Source organism: Oncorhynchus nerka, linkage group LG15 (genome assembly GCF_034236695.1).
Source record: "Oncorhynchus nerka isolate Pitt River linkage group LG15, Oner_Uvic_2.0, whole genome shotgun sequence".
NCBI classification, from domain to species: Eukaryota; Metazoa; Chordata; class Actinopteri; order Salmoniformes; family Salmonidae; genus Oncorhynchus; species Oncorhynchus nerka.
In genome coordinates, this window is record NC_088410.1 from 61,470,505 (window position 1) to 61,491,058 (window position 20,554).

At 40.8% G+C, this 20,554-nt stretch overlaps 1 protein-coding gene and 1 pseudogene across 1 annotated transcript; one reads left to right on the plus strand and one right to left on the minus strand.

Annotated features, from left to right (window-relative positions):
- The first annotated feature begins 1,163 nt into the window (after window positions 1-1,163).
- Window positions 1,164-9,209, plus strand: LOC115143044 (coenzyme Q-binding protein COQ10 homolog B, mitochondrial-like). The gene is made up of 5 exons (XM_029683046.2): window positions 1,164-1,989; window positions 3,467-3,613; window positions 4,168-4,360; window positions 4,496-4,597; window positions 6,351-9,209. Exons 1-5 carry the CDS (start codon window positions 1,847-1,849, stop codon window positions 6,516-6,518), a joined length of 753 nt encoding a protein of 250 aa, XP_029538906.1. The 5' UTR covers window positions 1,164-1,846; the 3' UTR covers window positions 6,519-9,209.
- On the minus strand, window positions 8,072-19,543 carry LOC115142312 (citrate synthase, mitochondrial-like; annotated as a pseudogene).
- Between the last annotated feature and the right edge of the window lie 1,011 nt (window positions 19,544-20,554).

Here is a 20,554-nt window from a genome sequence, read left to right on the forward strand (position 1 = left end):
TTGGCAATTTTTTGGGCATTCCTCTGACACCATCTGATATAGAAGTCAATGTAATTTCCTTAGTAGGTGACGTCAGAGGTCAGCATGTGGGAGAAGTTCCCTACTAGTAATAGAGCTCGCCAGCTTGTAGTCCTAAAACCCTGAAATAAGTTACCTTTGGTTCATTAAGCCATCCCCATGGGGAAAATAGGCTTTTGAATAAACACAGAAAATAAGATCTGAGGTTTACACAACCTCTATAAATGTGTTTTTTATTCATACATAAATTCTTCAAAATTCACAAAAAAATGTTAAGTGATGAAGAAAATCTCATAGAAAAAAACTTTTTTTTTGTTTTACCTTGTTAGGGAGTCATACTAAGACCAAGGTCTCTTTCACAGATGAGCCCTGAATTACATCAATTTGAGAATATAGAGACACAGCAAAATATAAATACAAAATGCAAGCAGAAAGAAAGAAAAACATGGTCATAAAAAACAAACACAATCAGTAATAAGGTCCTCAATCAGCTTCCTGTATTGCCCTAGAGGCACAGAACATAAAATTTAAGAACATTTTGAAGGTTTTTCCACAAATAAAGTGCAATGAAACTAAAAGCTGATTTACCTAACTCAGTAGAGACCAAATTCATGTGTAGATTTAGCCATCCCCAAGACCGGTGTGGTAACTTGAATGTCTACAGTTTAGTAATGATGTAAAAGTGCTTTATATATGAAAACATAGCAATGTATCAACCTAAGTGACATCAAAGACGGCCCAAAAACTTTCTGGTAGAGAATGCAGTGATGAGTCCTAAAATTGTCATCTGTAATAAAGCACATAAACATATAAGATCTCCTAAACCTGTGTTTACTACTAACCTTATTTTCGGGGATTATCCAAAAACTCTTAACTTTCCTCATAGGCTTTCTCCAACGAACAATTGCTGGTTCTTACAAAAAATACCCCATTGCTATTTATCTCTATTACCAACTGGAGGAGAGTTCAATAATATTTTTCCCAGTCATGTAGTCCCACCTTCACACCTGGTTATGAACGCAGAATAACGTTACGTTACTATCAGCAAAGAGGAAAAGCCGAAGCGAGAGGATCAACTCCGCGCCCAAAATATGTCAGCGCGAGAATACATTGATAAGCAGACCAAGTGGGGATTTTTGGTATGGAGGTCTATGAGTCTCGAACTTGGTTAACAAAAAATGTAATTGCGAATTTACGACGTGAAGCTTATTTGATCGAACATAAGTTTCGTAATGTTTACGTTTTTACGAACGTACCGATATAAAAGTGGACGCGCATGGCATTCCGACAATGTTATATAAGAGTTGTGTTTCTTATTCACGCGCGTATGTTCCTACCTTCCTTCCGCCTTTGCGGACATGTATTTCCATTGTTAGAGGGGTCAATCGACTATCTTTTCAATATAATAGATCCTACTTGCCACCAGTTGACCTGTCCGTATAAAGTAATAATAAAGGAAGAAGATGGCAGACGAAACGTTATATAGCTAGCTTGCTAAACAGTTATGGCAGTTTATTCGATTGAGGCTAGAAAGCGATAAATGACATTTCGGAAATGTTAGTTAGGTAGCTAACGTTAACTTGTGGCTACCTGGCTAGTTACCGTTAGCTAGCTAACATTGTCCTGTTACAAACTACTTATTTAACTAGTTAGACATTTTACATTCTGAATTAACGTTACTAATTATACGTAAATGTGTATAGCATCAGCCAGTTAGCGTTCTAGTAGCGACCATCTCATAACTTGGCTGTGTAGCGTGAGCTAGCTTAGGTTAGGTAATTTGCTAGGTTAGATTGTTGTTGCCAATCACTGTCTTATAAAATAACAAATGGCTGGGTTGGCGACTGTGACCACCCTTCGATTGCCTATAGGCATACGGACATTCAGTGAGTTGCGAGATGTCTCTGCATTTGGCAAAAAACGGTTGAATACAGTGTTGGGGCCAAGAATACGGATTAAACAGCCAATCAGGTAAGCGAGTGGGGTTAGGGGTGATGATGGTGCGGTTAAAAAGTACACACCGAGAAACTAAAATTAATAGCCTGGGCTTTAGTTGATTAAATCACTGAACACAACAGGCGCTTATTAGACAGGCTTATATTTCCTTAATGCGTACAGCTTTTATTAATTTGCATTAGTTAAACATTTAATTCCAGAATTCACTTCCAGCAATTGAATACATTTATTCATTTCCTGCACAGTGTTATCATGTACACACGGTGCCACGTTTGTCTATTTAAAAAAAGAAGCTCTTAACAATAATTATTATCCTTTGTGCATTTTGGGCAGTTCTTACTTTCGCCACTAGAAGACGATCGTAGCTTTTCTAGGGGTCTGTAGTCACGAAGTAGTTTGTTTTTGTGCTTGCCAGTTAGCTAGCAGTTCTCAGCTGTTAGTAGCCTATTTTTTTAAATGATTTAACCTTTATTGAACTAGGCATGTCGGTTAAGAACAAATTCTTATTTACAAATACGGCCCCTTGTTCAAGAGTAATTGATGGGAAATGATGAATTGATGGGAAATGATGTCAAATATATCACTAGCCACTTTAAACAATGCTACCTAATATAATGTTTACATACCCTACAGTATTCATCTCATATGTATACGTATATACTGTACTCTATATCATCTACTGCATCTTTATGTAATACATGTATCACTAGCCACTTTAACTATGCCACTTTGTTTACATACTCATCTCATATGTATATACTGTACTCGATACCATCTACTGTATCTTGCCTATGCCGCTCTGTACCATCACTCATTCATATATCTTTATGTACATATTCTTTATCCCCCTACACTTGTGTGTATAAGACAGTAGTTTTGGAATTGTTAGTTGGATTACTTGTTGGTTATTACTGCATTGTCGGAACTAGAAGCACAAGCATTTCGCTACACTCGCATTAACATCTGCTAACCATGTGTATGTGACAAATAAAATTTGATTTGATTTGATTTAGAATGACAGATTTTGACCTTGCCTGCTCGGGGATTCAATACACCAACCTTTTGGTTACCGGCCCAACGCTCTAACCACTAGGCTACCTTCCGCCCCAAAATGGCTAGAAGTTTTTTACTGGTGATATTAATAGATGCTTGCCATCATTCTTTCAAGTCATTACTGAATTATTCAATGTAGAAAATCAAACATGAAACAATTCATGGTTACCTCGTTAACTATTCATTTAAACACAGCATTTATTTAAAACCAGTGTTTATTTGCAGAAATGTGTTAAGTTGCCCGGCTATTAAAAGGGACAGGAGGCTATTTGAGACAAGCGTTTAATTAACGTTTTACGGTAATTTGGGTGTCCGTTGGGTTTCAACTGGTAACATTGTATAACAAGGGTCTTATGGATGGGGTTTATTAGAATGCAATGAAGCCGTGTTTTAAAGTGGTGTTTTGCAAGTCTGTGACTGATCATTCTTGGACCAACAGATATGTGACATCTTGTGGCATCCTTATGACCAGAAACCCCAGGATTCTTATCCATTTGGACAGAAGGACAACTATCATTCCCCCCAGCAGAACCTTCCTTAGTCTGGCCAACAAGAGGAAACAGTATTCAGAACGAAGAATCATTGGGTAATGTAGACATTGCATCTGTGCTTCTGCTTCAGTGGACATGGCTAAATGCTGATTCATTTAAAGGTCCATTGCAACCATTTTCGTGATGTCACCAGGCAGGCCAAAACTCCAGCGCACCAAAACAAACTGAAATTTCAGGTTGTCTTTTCAAACAGCTCTTAGACTAAAATTGTATTATTATAATTTTCAGTTTTATTCCAACCTCAATGTGGAAATGTAAAACACAGGAAATCACGTTTTTGACTGCACTAGGCCTTTAATCAAAGCATCCCCTTGTGCTCTAGTTCTATGAAATGTACTGTATCCCATAACAATATTGAGAAAACACATGGCAAGGGCCACATACTTAGCGTTTTCTATCTTTGAACTTTGATAAGAGCCTACTACTGTCCCTGAACAACAGATTAATGTAAATGACAAATATACTAACATCAAATCAAGCACATTGCATCATTATTCAGTGTGAAGATTAGCTGTATCGTCATATCAGCAAAGTATGGTCTCGTGCAAATATGCTAAGAATACTATTTCCCCCTTTTCTTTCTCTGTAGTTACTCGATGCAGGAGATGTATGATGTGGTGGCCAACGTGGACGATTATAAGCACTTTGTTCCGTGGTGTAAGAAATCTCAGTTCATCATGCAGAGAGCCAGTCATGCTAAAGCCAAACTAGAAGTGGGTTTCCCCCCTATAGTCGAGAGATACACCTCCATGATCACCAATGTGCGCCCTCATCTAGTCAAGGTTCGTAAGCTCAATCAACTCCATGATCTTATAAGTCTATTGTTTTGCAGTGCTTTAAAGTTATTCTTTAAAATTTATTCACCAATAATAACATGCACTGCATCTCATTTTACTGGCACTTCCCCTTTCCCGTAGGCTGTATGCACAGATGGTAAACTGTTCAACCACTTGGAGACAATATGGCGTTTCAGCCCTGGAATACCTGGTTATCCCAGAACCTGTACTGTTGATTTCTCTGTAAGTGTTTCCTTGTCGCACCATGCAATACTATTGCTATGCAGCTAGGGCTGTTGCGGTGACCATATTACCGTCACACCGGCGGTCCTGAGCCATGAAGGCAGTCAAATTCCACATGACTGTTTAGTCACGGTAATTAGGCTTCTTCAAGCTCTGATGTTTCTGCTGGTCATTCGTAGTCTACCAAACTTGCTTACTGCCTGGTACTCAGCTCTCTATTGTCCCTTTAATCACTCTGACATCCATGCAAATGCGTTCAAAAATCTAATCAAACACTTCATGAGAGCCCATGAGCTCATGTTGCTCAACATTTCTATAGGCTATGGAATTGCGGGAGAAAACAGAGTGATGGCCGCTAATAAAAAGGGGATCCCATCAGCTTTCTATAGGCTAGGCCTACTATATTTATTTCTCAACTTTCCTAATATTAAGCAGATTGCTTATATTTACAACAGGAGTACAGCATACCTGGCTGGCATGCAAATAAACCACGGGGAAAAGCATCCTCCATTCGCTATTTAAGTGCATAGGTGACATGTATTTTTCCACTTGCTCCTGTTTTGATACAGGTGCATGATAATGGTCCATTCTAAATCAAAACAAAAATGTCACATTATTTAGTATATGTAAAGACAAGATTGAATCAAGAATAGTCTGATGGGTGACAATATTAGCCTATCACTTGTGAATGATGCTCAGCATAAGAAATTATGCCTTTTTTTGCGACTTTTTCTAATCCTAGTCGCACACCTCATGTAGCCTAGCCCATAGGCCTATATGTTTTAGAAAGGGAAAGGGGGATACCTAGCCAGTTGTACAACTGAATGCATTCAACTGAAACGTGTCTTCCGCATTTAACCCAACTCCTCTGAATCGGAGAGGTGCGGGGGGCTGCCATAATCTACATCCACGTGTTCGGTGCCCAGGGAACAGTGGGTTAACTGCCTTGCTCAGGGGCAGAACGACAGATTTTTGTCAGCTTGGGATTCAATCCAGCAACCTTTCGGTTACTGGCCCAACACTCTAACAACTAGGCTACCGGAAGGTTTGAATCAGAACGAAAGTGGCCAAATAACTTAAAATTAAGCACATTAATCCGCGTTACAAGGGTTGTGGAGCCTAACTGGCATATAAAAGCAGCGCGTGAGTTTCAAGTTTGGGGTAGATAATTTTCACCATAAAAATGCACCTTTATAATAAAAGCATTACATGCATTACTGCATTTGCGGTCACTTTTGATAATGGTGTTTTCCTGCTAATGGAACATTCACGCTTATCCTATTACCATGTGTACAGGGCAACTCAGAGTATGCTATTATTTTCTTCTGAAATAAACTACATTTTCTTCATATCATGCTTCTTTAGACCTGTCTAAAATAAATAATGGATTTATTGTGAAGGTGTAGGCTATATTACATGGATTTATTAGACTTTAAAATGTAGATGTTTCAAATGTCTACATCAGTGGCTTGTAGGCTATGTGGAATCCAGGAGATGCTAAATGTGTTAATTAACATTCAATTACTGTGAGGCCGACAGTTATTTGCTTTGACAATCACCGGCTGACTAAATTTTGTGACCGCCACAGCCCTATATGCAACAAACTATTTAATACTTTGAATATTATAGTGGTATGAACTTCTGATTAAACAGACAATTATAATTGCAGGTTTAATGACCTAATCATCTATTGGGGAAACATGATTATGAACAGAACCTCAACAATTTTCCATCTATGCTTATTGTCTTGCAGATATCTTTTGAGTTTCGCTCTTTGCTACACTCGCAGTTAGCGACGGTCTTCTTTGATGAGGTCGTGAAGCAAATGGTTGTTGCCTTCGAGGGCCGAGCTTGCATCAAGTACGGCCCAGAGACTAAAATACCCAGAGAACTCATGTTCCATGAGGTGAACCAAACGTGAGCCTCCATGTGCTTGTACATATATGGGAAATTCACACGTTTTCCCCACTTTCAACCCATTGCATTTTGTGGACGACCATTAGATAGATGACTGTTATTGGACACGGTTGAAGTGGAGAATGGATCTCCAGCTTGACTGCTTGAACAACACAGCCACCACTTGCATGTGAGAAGAGCATCATTTCAGACTGGGACCGTCCTCCGTATGTACTGGATTCTTAGGCCATTCTCCTATTTATTGCCAATTTGTTGCAGAGCCTAATATTTACTGAAGCAAATTCCATATTTTGTAAAGTGTAATGAATTGTCAGGCTTTCAAGATTATTTTTACCAATCCAGTAAATACTTCAGCTAGTTAACTGGGGACTCATAAGAGAACTGAACATAATATATTTTGGGTGGTCAGAATTACCATGTCACACCCATTTGATTTTCATAAGATGTTTTAACTGGTTTGAATCATGTCCACACATTAAATCTATGTAGAAATATAAACACAACAATTTAACTGAGTGTGTGTATATAAGGAAATCAGTTCATTGAAATAAATTCACTATGCCCTAATCTATAGATTTCACGACTGGGATTACAGATATGCATCTGTTGGTCAGATAGCTTTAAAAAAAATTGACCTCACAATAGGGCTCAGGATCTCGTCACACTATCTCTGTGCATTCAAATTTCCATCAATAAACTGCAATTTACCCCACCGCCATTGAAAGGGAGATTTATATCGCTTTCCTATAACGTTCCCCTGATTTGCCTTAATGTTTATTTTGGGGTAAAGAGACATTTTACATTTTAACGTCATATTAATCTCCAGCACCACCCCAACAAATGTGAAAACAGCATGTTTTGGTAAAGTTTACAATGACATCCCGTGTGCATTGTGATTTTAACCAATTATGAGTAGGCATTGCCTACTAATTGGAAACACTTAGAGGAAGACATCTTTTACCTCAAAACATAAACACTCCCATTTTCACATAGGTTGGGGTGGTGCTGGAGATGTTGAAAAGGGGTGATTCTGTTGGTGGGAATCAGGGCTCTTAAGGTCCTGCCAGCCATTACCACCCTGTTTTTGTATGTATTTTAGACTTTAAAACAAAAGCCAATAAACTAAAGTACAACTCTTTTGTCAATATCAGGAAATTTCAGGTTGTCACATGAGTGCTTGGCAAATTAGGAGAAAGCGTATCAATTGTCAGCCAATTGATCCTTTGAAGCCACAGTTCAAATCAGTTGCAACACATAGCAATTTTGTATTTTCTGACCAAAGCACTCTGATGTTGTTTATTTGGAATCCAGTCTCCGTACCATGACGACTTGACCAGGCCAAAGGGAAGCAGAAACCTGAGTGCTGTGGAGACCTGTCTGGAACACTATTAATAACTGCGATGTCCTCAAAACTCCTGCCAACACATACGTATCATACACAGCCGGCACAGAATAACATGACTGTTCTGTGGTAATGTAAATGCATTCAGGTAAAGAATGTGCAACAACCACATCTCCATAAACAGACAGCAATAAAAAAACAGAATTCGAGAACAGTAATTGTTAACATTTGCCTTTTATTTAAAATTGTTTTCCACTTTCTGTCCCACGTCCAGCTCTGCTAGATAATAAAGTTCAGATTTCTCCACTTCACAATGATCTCACATAAGATATATTTATCTTTATACCAGAATAACAAAATGTTTGGTTAGAACAGGATCAAATACAGGAACAGGACAAACTAAAATACATCTAAAATACATATGTACTATTTGGGAAATACACTACAGGGGGTAGACAGTGTGAGGGGGGGCTGTTTGAAAACAAATTAAATGAATAGCCAGGGGGTACTGTCGGTGTTGTGCCCAATTAGAGTGTATTGGATATGGTCTGCATTGAAACAGACCATTACAAACAAGCCCTCTCCCCACCCACTAGACCTGAGAGCAACCTTAAAACTAAACCAAGCAAATCTGTACCTTAATAACAATCCAGTTGAACACAATTTCTTAGTTTTTTAAATTTAACCTTTAACTAGGCAAGTCATTTGAACAAATTCTTATTTAATGATTAGTTGGTATGGTGTTTCAGATGTGTACTTGCGTCATGAGCAAGATGAGACATTACAGTTGGACATAGTAAAACCAGCAGACTTTCTAAAACAAACATTTACAAAACATTCTAATAGTACATCGATTGAGACACGCGTACTATTTAGTCAATGCTTGCCAGCTCTCGAATTACATTCATTTTTCTGACTAGAAGGAAATGTTCCATTGATGTTTTTAAGTTGCCCTCGGGTCTTGAAGAAAAACTCTACAAGAAAGATTACCCCCATGTGTGATATAACAACCCTTTCATCTCAGGTAGATTTAAAATAAAAATGGAAAACAGTGCTGTCTTCTTACCCTGATCACTTTTCAAAACAACCTCCCTTCCCAATAGAACAGAGCTATTTGTGAAGCACTGTACAAAGCAACCTGCATAGTATTCCATTTACCAGAAGTGCAATGGGTTTGGCGAACACTGGCAAAAAAATGGTGTAATAAGTGAACTTGGCCTTGATTTATAGTGGTGTGACATCAATCATTGATGAAAGGGGCAGCAGTATACTTTTACGAACCTACAGACCCTGGTCATTTGCAGACTGTACATATTCTTCTGTGGTTATATTAAAGAAGGACCTTGCCTGCCATGGAGTGTTGTCTTTTGTTTCGTTATTTTGGAAAATTCCGTCTGACAATGCAAGTGCCCCAGATTCTCCAACTGAAAAATCGACATGATATTTTGAGTTCTTTACAAAACCAGGTCAGCTTAAATATATAAGACTCAACTAGCATGGCTCAGTATCACAAAATAAAAAAATATTACCATAAACCATAAGTACACTACATGATTTTGGCCCGATTTACCTGTCCCAGACAAGTTTGAGATCGGAGACAAAATTCTCAAGTCGTTGCGTAGTCGGGGCGCACGGCCGTTACTGACGCTCGTATAATGTGAGCGGGCCAGAAACGCAATCTGAGGGCTACCGATCCTGTCTGTGAGTCATCCTGATATTTTCAAACGTTTGATTTTATCAGCACAAACTCTGCTATGCTCCTGTAGTGTGAGATGTGCAACGAAACATTTTGAGAACTGTGATCAGCAACAGCTCACCAGAGAAGCCAGTGAGATGATGGCGTTGTATCGCATCAGAATGTGTGTACGGACTCTCGAACAGGAGTGATGACTACTAGCCTACGTTTGTACTTCCCTTTAACCAAAGCTAGTGTCAAATCAGTACAGCTCTGAAGTTCAATGTTATTTAATTCAAAATGTATTGGTTAAATATTTCAACTCTATGGCAAGCGTGAATGTCTAACAAAATGTTTTGAGGCTCTTTGGCCCACAGCTCGTTCTAGCTGCACAATCACATCACATTCTTTTTGCGAGACAGCGTGGTATCGAGAATTCTTACAACCAAATGAAGAATCTTGTAATGTGTGACATCATTTAGTGTCGTGAGTATCACTACGTTGGCAAGACAGAAAACTACAGGAAAGACAGTGGTATTAATGTGAGAGGCTCAGCGATATTTGAAAGTCGTGTGGTGTACGCCCGACATTAGTGTCACTGACATGAACCGAGTAAATCCAGCAAAGGCCCTTCTTTTCATAAGTGTACTGCATCTTATGCATCCCCCTACCCTCTACCTCCCCCCTTTTGTTCTTCTTTGCCTTCCTCCCCTCTTCCTTTGATACTTAATCTTTACCCGGAATTGTTGGCTCCCACCAGGGTCATGAGTCCGTTTGTGCTCATGGACTTGGGGCGCTCCAGGGGAAGCCCAGGGCTCGGCTCCAAATCAGCTGGGCCAGCACCCCCAGTGCTCGGGACACGCCGAACAGCACCGTGTAGTAGTTCATCTCTGTCATGCCGTAGTACTGTTAGGACAGGAGAGAGAGATGAGATGGAGTTAATTTCACAGCACAGAGGAAGGCTTAATTATAGTACACCCAATTGTATGTGATATCTACAAGGGCTTTGCGGGAAGGTAAGGGACAGCGAAAGTAAAGTAGGAGAGAGGCTATATGCTTTATATATATATATATATACACAGTGGGGCAAAAAATTATTTAGTCAGCCACCAATTGTGCAAGTGAGAAGAAAAAAAATCCAGAAAATCACATTGTAGGATTTTTAATGAATTCATTTGCAAATTATGGTGGAAAATAAGTATTTGGTCACCTACAAACAAGATTTCTGGCTCTCACAGACCTGTAACTTCTTCTTTAAGAGGCTCCTCTGTCCTCCACTCTTTACCTGTATTAAATGGCACCTGTTTGAACTTGTTATCAGTATAAAAGACACCTGTCCACAACCTCAAACAGTCACACTCCATACTCCACTATGGCCAAGACCAGAGAGCTGTCAAAGGACACCAGAAACAAAATTGTAGACCTGCACCAGGCTGGGAAGACTGAATCTGCAATAGGTAAGCAGCTTGGTTTGAAGAAATCAAATGTGGGAGCAATTATTAGGAAATGGAAGCCATACAAGACCACTGATAATCTCCCTCGATCTGGGGCTCCACGCAAGATCTCACCCCGTGGGGTCAAAATGATCACAAGAACAGTGAGCAAAAATCCCAGAACCACACAGGGGACCTAGTGAATGACCTGCAGAAAGCTGGGACCAAAGTAACAAAGCCTACCATCAGTAACACACTACACCGCCAGGGACTCAAATTCTGCAGTGCCAGACGTGTCCCCCTGCTTAAGCCAGTACATGTCCAGGCCCGTATGAAGTTTGCTAGAGAGCATTTGGATGCAGAAGAAGAAGATTGGGAGAATGTCATATGGTCAGATGAAACCAAAATATAACTTTTTGGTAAAAACTCAACTCGTCGTGTTTAGAGGACAAAGAATGCTGAGTTGCATCCAAAGAACACCATAACTACTGTGAAGCATGGGGGTGGAAACATCATGCTTTGGGGCTGTTTTTCTGCAAAGGGACCAGGACGACTGATCCGTGTAAAGGAAAGAATGAATGGGGCCATGTATCGTGAGATTTTGAGTGAAAACCTCCTTCCATCAGCAAGGGCATTGAAGATGAAACGTGACTGGGTCTTTCAGCATGACAATGATCCCAAACACACCGCCTGGGCAACGAAGGAGTGGCTTCGTAAGAAGCATTTCAAGGTCCTGGAGTGGCCTAGCCAGTCTCCAGATCTCAACCCCATAGAAAATCTTTGGAGGGAGTTGAAAGTCTGTGTTGCCCAGCAACAGCCCCAAAACATCACTGCTCTAGAGGAGATCTGCATGGAGGAATGGGCCAAAATACCAGCAACAGTGTGTGAAAACCTTGTGAAGACTTACAGAAAACGTTTGACCTCTGTCATTGCCAACAAAGGGTATATAACAAAGTATTGAGATAAATAAGTATTTGGTCAATAACAAAAGTTTTCCACCATAATTTGCAAATAAATTCATTTTTTTTTTAAATCTAATTTTGTCTGTCATAGTTGAAGTGTACCTATGATGAAAATTACAGGCCTCTCATATTTTTAAGTAGGAGAACTTGCACAATTGGTGGCTGACTAAATACTTTTTCGCCCCACTGTATATATTTTTTTTATGGCTTTGACAATTCACTAGGCTGGAACAAACTAAGAAAATAAGCTGAAATTTGACATTGTACGTTTTTCTTCACCCCTTCAAGAGAGGGTGGAGGCCTTTCTTGTAACCGTCACCCTGTGTCCCTCCCAGTCAGTTGGAGGTGTACTCCAATAGGTTTGTCCTAACCTCCTAAAAAACCTGCAGAAGCACTCCACTGTGGGCGTCCACGTTGGGCCAGGGGTTCTTGGCCTTGCCCTGCTCCAGCAGCACATTGGGCACGATCTTGTAGAGTGTGTGCACCAGCTTGAACATGGGGTCGTCGGGCAAGTGCTTGAAGGCAAACTCCTGCTGGCAGGTGTACCTGGTGTCTGTCTTCCTCAGGACAGCGTGGCCGTAGCCTGGAACCACCTGCGAACACAAACAGAAGGCCAAAAAGGTAGGTTGAATCTCTTTCTAAGGTTACATATCATTCCCCTTGCAGCTTATTCCTCAAATGTAAATGTCTTTTTTTGTGCACCTGTTCACTTCACTTTTACGTAGACTCATCCCCCTCATTGACCCAACTTGGCCCGCCCTCCTGACCAGTCCACTCACCCTTCCAGACTTGAGGGTGTTCCAGATGTAGTCTCTCATGGCCTCGTCAGACACTTCTCCTCCCATCTCCTTCTGCAGTGCTGTTAGTCACACCAGCACCTCCTACAAGGGGAGCAGGTCAGAGACCAGGCAGGGGCTCACTCCAACCTAGTCAAATCACTGCTCTCATTCGCCATTACCACGACTGCTGTTATAGTTTCATATTTTTCCCATCTCGCCATTATGTTAACAATCACAATAACAGAAAATGTGCTATTTCTAAGCAATTAGGATTAGCATTGCTTTAAATCACAGTATTATCAGCAGTAGTAGGTTGGATGTTAACTTGGACATTAGCACCCGTACACACCTGGTTAGCCAATCCATGAAGGGGTCCAGCCAGACCGTTCATAGCTGCGCTGAAGGAGAGGTAGGGGTCAGACAGGGCACTGCCCACCAAGTGGCTGGTGTGGGCACTCACGTTACCATCCTCATGGTCACTGTAGCAAAGGAGAAAGGGAAGTGTGTGAATGAATGAGTAATGCAACCACATAACTGCACTGATGCAATGACGGAGCAGGAGCTGAATATGCACACCCAAACGTTAACAATGTGCAGACTAATGGACGTTAAACTACATCATTATGAATGAAGTAGCATTCTCTAAACTGACCTGTGAATGGTGAGGTACAGGCGCATGAGCTCGGTGAACGTGGCGTCCCTGTAGCCCAACATGTTGGTAAAGTTGTAGGACCAGTCCAGACTGGAGTCAATGGCACCGATGCTGCTTCCCTCGCGGTAAAGGTTGCGGTAAATATTGGCCGCCACGCAAGGCAGCTTAGCGATAAGATCCATGGAGTCTTCATAGACAAACTGAAAGAAGAAACAATTTTCTATTCGGACAAAATCACTCTTTCAATAGATCGTATTACAACTGGGACGCGTTCAGTTGATTAAAACTTTTACTTAATTTCATCCTACTGAGCAACATGATTTCCCACAATGGCATGTGCCATTCAACATTCTTCAATGTATGTTTCCTGAGCTCACCTCCCACCAGTACTTGGCTTTGTTGACTCCCTCAGAGTAGGCCTAGGCGAAGCTGCTCTCGCTGTTCAGAGCTGTGATGGGGAAGTTATCCAGCATGGTGACCACATGGGAGGGAAGAGCTGCACGCTTGGCCCACTCCTTGGACAGCCAGTTCACCTGGGGACAAATACAATACACAGAATCAGCAATAGGGTAATTGGTCAAACTATTCACACCAAACGTAATGGTTTAAGGCCTTACGATCACAAAAAGGGCCACTGAATATAGTTTTCTATGCAAATTATCATCTGATGTCATTAAACAAAAATAGAAGCAAACCTGCTCTCACAGATAAACAGGATCAAAAGCTATCATCTGGTCCCGAATTTGACTTGGTGGGAGATCTGTCCACGTGCCCTTGGGCCGGGCGCTTGACCCTGGTTGCTCCTGTGGGTCGCTCTGGATGAGAGTCTGCTAGGTGACTGAATGTAATGTAAATGTTGAGCGGCTTTACTGCAGGTAGATTGTATGTTTTAATATTCAATCATTTCAAAAAGTTATTGTCTGTTGTAAAAGCTTTATGTTGTGGTTTATGGGTCAACCCTTTTCATTGAATATGTACATCATGTTATTTAACATTTACATTTAAGTCATTTAGCAGACGCTCTTATCCAGAGCGACTTACAAATTGGTGCGTTCACCTTAAGACATCCAGTGGAACAGCCACTTTACAATAGTGCATCTAAATCTTTTAAGGGGGGTGAGAAGGATTACTTTATCCTATCCTAGGTATTCCTGAAAGAGGTGGGGTTTCAGGTGTCTCCGGAAGGTGGTGATTGACTCCGCTGTCCTGGCGTCGTGAGGGAGTTTGTTCCACCATTGGGGGGCCAGAGCAGCGAACAGTTTTGACTGGGCTGCGCGGGAACTGTACTTCCTCAGTGGTAGGGAGGCGAGCAGGCCAGAGGTGGATGAACGCAGTGCCCTTGTTTGGGTGTAGGGCCTGATCAGAGCCTGGAGGTACTGAGGTGCCGTTCCCCTCACAGCTCCGTAGGCAAGCACCATGGTCTTGTAGCGTTATGTTATCTGTGTTCTGTACCATTATTGTTGTATCATAAATTAAGATGCTACCTAGACCTACTGCTAAGCTGCGGTGCCATACTCTCTCTCCATAATGCGTTACCAAGCTAACACTCACCTGTTCCTCTGTGGGCACCTGGCCTGTCACCAGCAGCCAGAACAGACCTTCGGGCAGGGGCTCAGCACGTCCTGGAGCCTTGGGCAACAGTTGCTGGCACTCCGGAATGCTGTAGCCACAGAAACAAATTCCCTTTAAAAAAAATTTAAGAGACCCATAAAAGCTATTTATAGTAGTAATAGTTGCCATAACTAGGTATCTACATAATTCTACCATAAGTCTTAATGAAATACCTTTGATCCCACTCCCCATATTGATATTACATAGGCTCCATGTCACATGAGTGTTATGAGTTAGGCCAATCTCCATAAGTGATGCTGAACTGGCTGAAAAATTACACCCTTCTTATTCTCAGCTAATATAAGCTGATGAATATGGTGGGACTTGAAAAACAAAGCTCCCCAAAGAAAGCCATTTAGAATCTCAATTCACTATTTAAGTAGGTAGTTGTCTAGCTTCAAGCATCAGACACAGGAGGGTTTTGATTTAGTTCCATTTCATTCAGTACTATCCACAACATTTGCATACTGCCATCTCTCTCAGGGGAGTGCTGAGCAAGCATGGAAATCAATCGGTTTCAAAGCTATTCTCTTCAGCACAGCCTCAGATATGGGACTTCTCTTTAGAAAATAAGAGGGCATGCCGCTCTTTTTTTCATTGTCTAGACTGTTTAAACAATCTCATCTATTATCCAGCAAAATTAAGCCATTTAAGATACCAACAAGCAATAGTAGAGACAAAAACACCCAAGCTATCCTACCTGATACTTTGCATTCAATCCTCTTGCCCGTCATAGACCAACTTACCTCATCTGCATCCAGCACTGAGGTTTCATACACCAGGCCCTTCATACCTCTTATCCGACCGTATATCTGTAAAGACAATGGCGCACACACACACAATTCTGCTTAGGCATTCTTAATATCCACAGCGGTGCCATATTTCACACGACAACTGGCACTGAAAAGGGTACTAGAACATTTACAAATGAACAGATGAGCTGAAATTACCATATCCACAGAGATCGAGCCGATGTTGGTCTTGCCATACTGCGTTTTGAAGTTCTTAATCCTACTCTGTTCTTTGGGAACGAGATTCGAGAGCACATCTCTCAGGTTCTACAACAAAAAAAAGTTGTTTAAAAATCACATTTAGAAAGACGACGTAAGTTTAAAAAAAACAACAGCTCTCTTTAATTAGGGCCACCCAGTTTGCAGGACTAATTATGGCTAGTTAATTCATATTTGGCTTGCCTAGCTAGCTAGCTAAAATTATTTGAGTGATGCAGCAACACCAGATCAACAGCATCAGATTGTTGGCCCCCTGCCCCAGTTCCTAGAAGGGAAGTGGATTGCAGTGGGAGGGGATGCAGAGGCTCACTTTGAGGGGGCTTTTTCTGGACCAATGCTGTGGTGCTCTTACTGGTGCTTTTACAGTCACCGGAGCATCACCCAGGTGGGTGCAACATTTCAGTACTATCGAAGAGGACAAAGTGTCCAATGAAGAGCTCCGTAGCCTGTGTCAGATGTTTCTACCGCCCTGCCTGGCTGTACCATTTACGCTCCCTCCTCAAGATACTATCTTTCTGAACTGCCTATCATCTAGGACCATTGCCCAAGAACCGCCAGATCCCTACATTTGTTGTTAAATTGTTTCATTTATTTTGTTTTTAAAGCGACTGAAAAGTGGTATATAAAATAGATATTATTATTAGTTCAAAATGACCCCATCACAGCATTGCGAGGTAAAAATCATATGTGTAGCCTAAATAAAATTGACAAATTAAGGATGTCCAGCCAGAGTTCTTACTGTTGATGTAGTGGCGTTTCTGGAAGACACGATGAGACATGCTACATTCTGAAAGGCACAAGGAGGACTGTGTCAGGAGAGGCAATCAGTCAAACAAGGTTGAGTGTCTGACACGTTACATGGACAGAAAGTCAGCATAGAAAGGCATCAAGTTTCAACTATTCAGAGGGGCTTTAGTCCTCACTTTAAAACATCAGCAAGCCACAATGCACTGCAAAGTATCCCCTTACGATGACCTAGCCTACCTCATCACTCCAAGAGAGACTGAAGCTTGAGTTCCACGATAAAGGATAATAAACAGACAATTGTGAATGATAGACATTTGTGCAGTAGCAAATACATTTACAGGTATTCTAACATGACTTATTGAACAATGTTTTAATTGACTCCTTGCTCACAGCACTGAGTGAAGATCATCCATGTTGAAGGGCATAAGGACACAGCCTACTGTAGAGTAAAACCTTAAAAATTAATATTTTGAAACTCACGTCAGAATCCACAGATCTGACCTTGACAGATAAAAATACACTGAACAAAAACATAACACACAACATTTAAAGTTGTGGTCCCATGTTGCATAACCTGAAATAAAAGATCCCTGAAATTTTCCATACGCACAAAATATTTATTTCTCACAAATTGTGCACAATTTATTTATATCCCTGTTAGCAAGCATTTCTCCAATGCCATGAACCACCTGACAGGTGTGGCATATCAAGAAGCTGATTAAACAGTATGATAATTACACAGGTGCACCTTGTGCAATGAGCTTCTGTGTCCCACAATACAATGCCACACATGGCTCAAGTTGAGGGAGTGTGCAATTGGTATTCTGACTGCAGGAATGTCCACCAGAGCTGTTGCCAGATAATTTAATGTTAATTTCTCTACAATAAACCGCCACCAATGTTTTAGAGAATTTGGCAGTACGTCCATCCTGCCTCACAATTGCAGACAACGTGTAACCACGCCAGCCCAGGACCTCCACATCTGGCTTCTCCACCTGCGGTATCGTCTGAGACCAGCCACCCGGACAGCTGATGAAACTGGGTTTGCACAAACAAATTATTTCTGCACAAACTGTCAGAAAACGTCTCAGGGAAGCTCATCTGCATGCTCGTCGCCCTCATCAGGGTCTTTGGCATCAAAACAGATTCAATTAATATATATATTTTAAATTGTTGCGTTTATTTTTGTTTAGGGTAGATCTTTGCCTAACTGGAAAAAAGAAGCCTTCACATTATCAAGACATAAGCTCATTGGAAAAAGTAGGTAGCCTCACTCAAATGATTGATTAGTTGGAACACAGCAGCTCAATCATGGCTGGTCCTCTTTTGCTTTGCAAGCAATGGATACCTTTTCAAGTGGAGTTACAGCCAAAGACGGTGTGATTTGCCTCCAGCTTTGAGATTAACACTGTTTTAATGGAAAATGCGTTGCAAGAGATGTGAACTTTGTCTTTGTCTGAAACATGCAGTAGCCTACAGCAACTAAAGTCAGCTAGCCGGTCTCTGATCGACTCCGAGTCTGCCTCCTGAGTCCATGGGACAATATCAAGGTAGCGAAGGTCCACTTGAGGTCGATACAGTATTAACTAGATGTTATTTGACAAACTGGGACAAATCTCATTACAAACTCAAATGGAGAAAGGGGGTGAGCTAGGGCTAGCAAAGTCGGTAACTAGCTAGATACACAGCTGGCAGAATAATAACTAGGTACTAGTACAGACACAACCAATCTTTAATAGTAACGTTAACATAGCTGGTTACATAGTATAGCTGGTTAACTTTGTTAGCTAGCCGTTACTCGTTTACAATGTAAATTACAAAGAAAATAACATGACATGTTACAATTACCAATAGTTAGCCATTGAGTAAACGACCCTGTTTAATTGGCTAAACCAGCTAGCTTAATAGCCAAATCCAACCTCGGGTTGTTATCTGAATGCTAAACTTGTTCTAGTGAGGTAAGGCTACAGAGAAAATGTTATATTTCGATAACTTCCTTATGTTTGTAGACTTGTGCTTCAACTCAAGGACAAATCTAACGGATAAAAGTGTGTAGCTGCCTAACGTTAACTAAATACAGCAGACGTCAAGGTTAGCCACGGCCTAAATTATTTAACTAACGTGCTACCTAAATGCTAGCTTCACGTTTGGTACTGATTGGCAAGTGGCTAGAAAGCCGATGTGGCTAGCCAACCTTTTAGCATACCATCTATGACATGGGGACAATGCAGCGCCCTCAAGTAGATAGCGTCTCCAAATTGCATCTTTTTTTGGCATTGTATGCATGTAAGAAAACTGGCAGGACATCAGTAGGTTTATAATTGAACACATTTATGAAGATTTTACACTATTATGGAGAGATGTACTGTTTGGATTATTTACATACAATAGAAATAAACTGAAACATTTTTGTGATTAATTTCATTATTCTTTTGGCCAAATTTCATTTACACAAATGTAAATTTACAAACAGAAAAACACATTTTCGTACCCTACAAAAATAAATTGAACCTTATTTTAAGACGGTTAAATGCTCTACTAACAAAAAAGCTGTTAGAATTGTAAGTATATGTATGTAATTGTAATACGATATTGTACCCTCTAGCTCGATTGTCCATTGTTTGTCATCTATGTATGCTTATGTTCCCTCATGTGCTTTATGTATTGATTTATTGTTAATAGTAAATCATATTATAGAATCTCCTTTAAATAACGGCTTTACCTTTGTTGAATGCAAAGAGCTTCGGGGAACACCTGCAAAGCGGACAGTAGGGACATGGTGGATGTGAGGGGTTTGTCTTGGTATATAAATATTATCCTACTGTACTGCTAAAAATCTCATACCTCATTGACCGTGCCCCTACTGAGTTTGATTGGTGAAGGTTGAGAGATTAACAGGCCTACAAAGTGGATTGGCTGGAATTCTAAACCCAGAGGCGCAACATCGCATGACTTCCGGCAACGCTTGCGAAAGAGTTTGAGAAGCGAACAATTATTTTTGACTTGTTAATTCTCTCAATCTGAAGGCGCAACCTAGATTAGAGCCAATTTCATTAGTGGAACATGTTACTATTCCAACCTCGAAAGTGACACGTTTTCATTTTCAACAAAAACTTTATACCGAAGGATTGCCTTTGATTTAACGACAAGCACATGCGCAGTTCGGCGCGAGACGACTGGACCCGATGACGTGTTTCTAGTTTAGCTAGCCAACGTCGCCCTTCCATCGCCTACAAGTGTGATCGGGGAATTTGATTGGAGAAGCAGGTTTAGCCTATCTTCACACTGTACCGTTTTTGGCCATAATCTACCCATGTTGGTAGGTGTGTCAATCAAGCATCAAAGATTTTAAATTAGGTTTACAAAATAGTCTGGTCTTTACAGACATTTTTTTGTGTGTAACATGCAAACAATGGCTTAACTGTGTGAACATGATCTAATAGTACAGTAGTCTGCTCTTCAAACGTGTGAAATGCAACACTAAAACATCACTTTTGCACAGCTCGGGATGGCACCGGAGGGGAAGGCTGCCTTTTTATGGGCTCTTAACCAACAGTGCAATATTGTTAGTTTTTTCCACAATGTTTAAACTTATTTTCTACATAATGTTGCTGCTACCATCTCTTATGACCGAAAAGAGCTTCTGGACATCAGATCATCAATTTCTCACCTTGAACTGGGCAAATAATGTTTCTTTAATGATTCCGTAGAGGGATTTACTCCAGAACAGGCCCTCATCCTCAATTGCAGGAGAAAGAGACTCATGTTTCTCGGAAGGAGATAGGGCTGCCTTGAGAATCTGGCGACGAGTGGCTAATCTGTCTTTGCC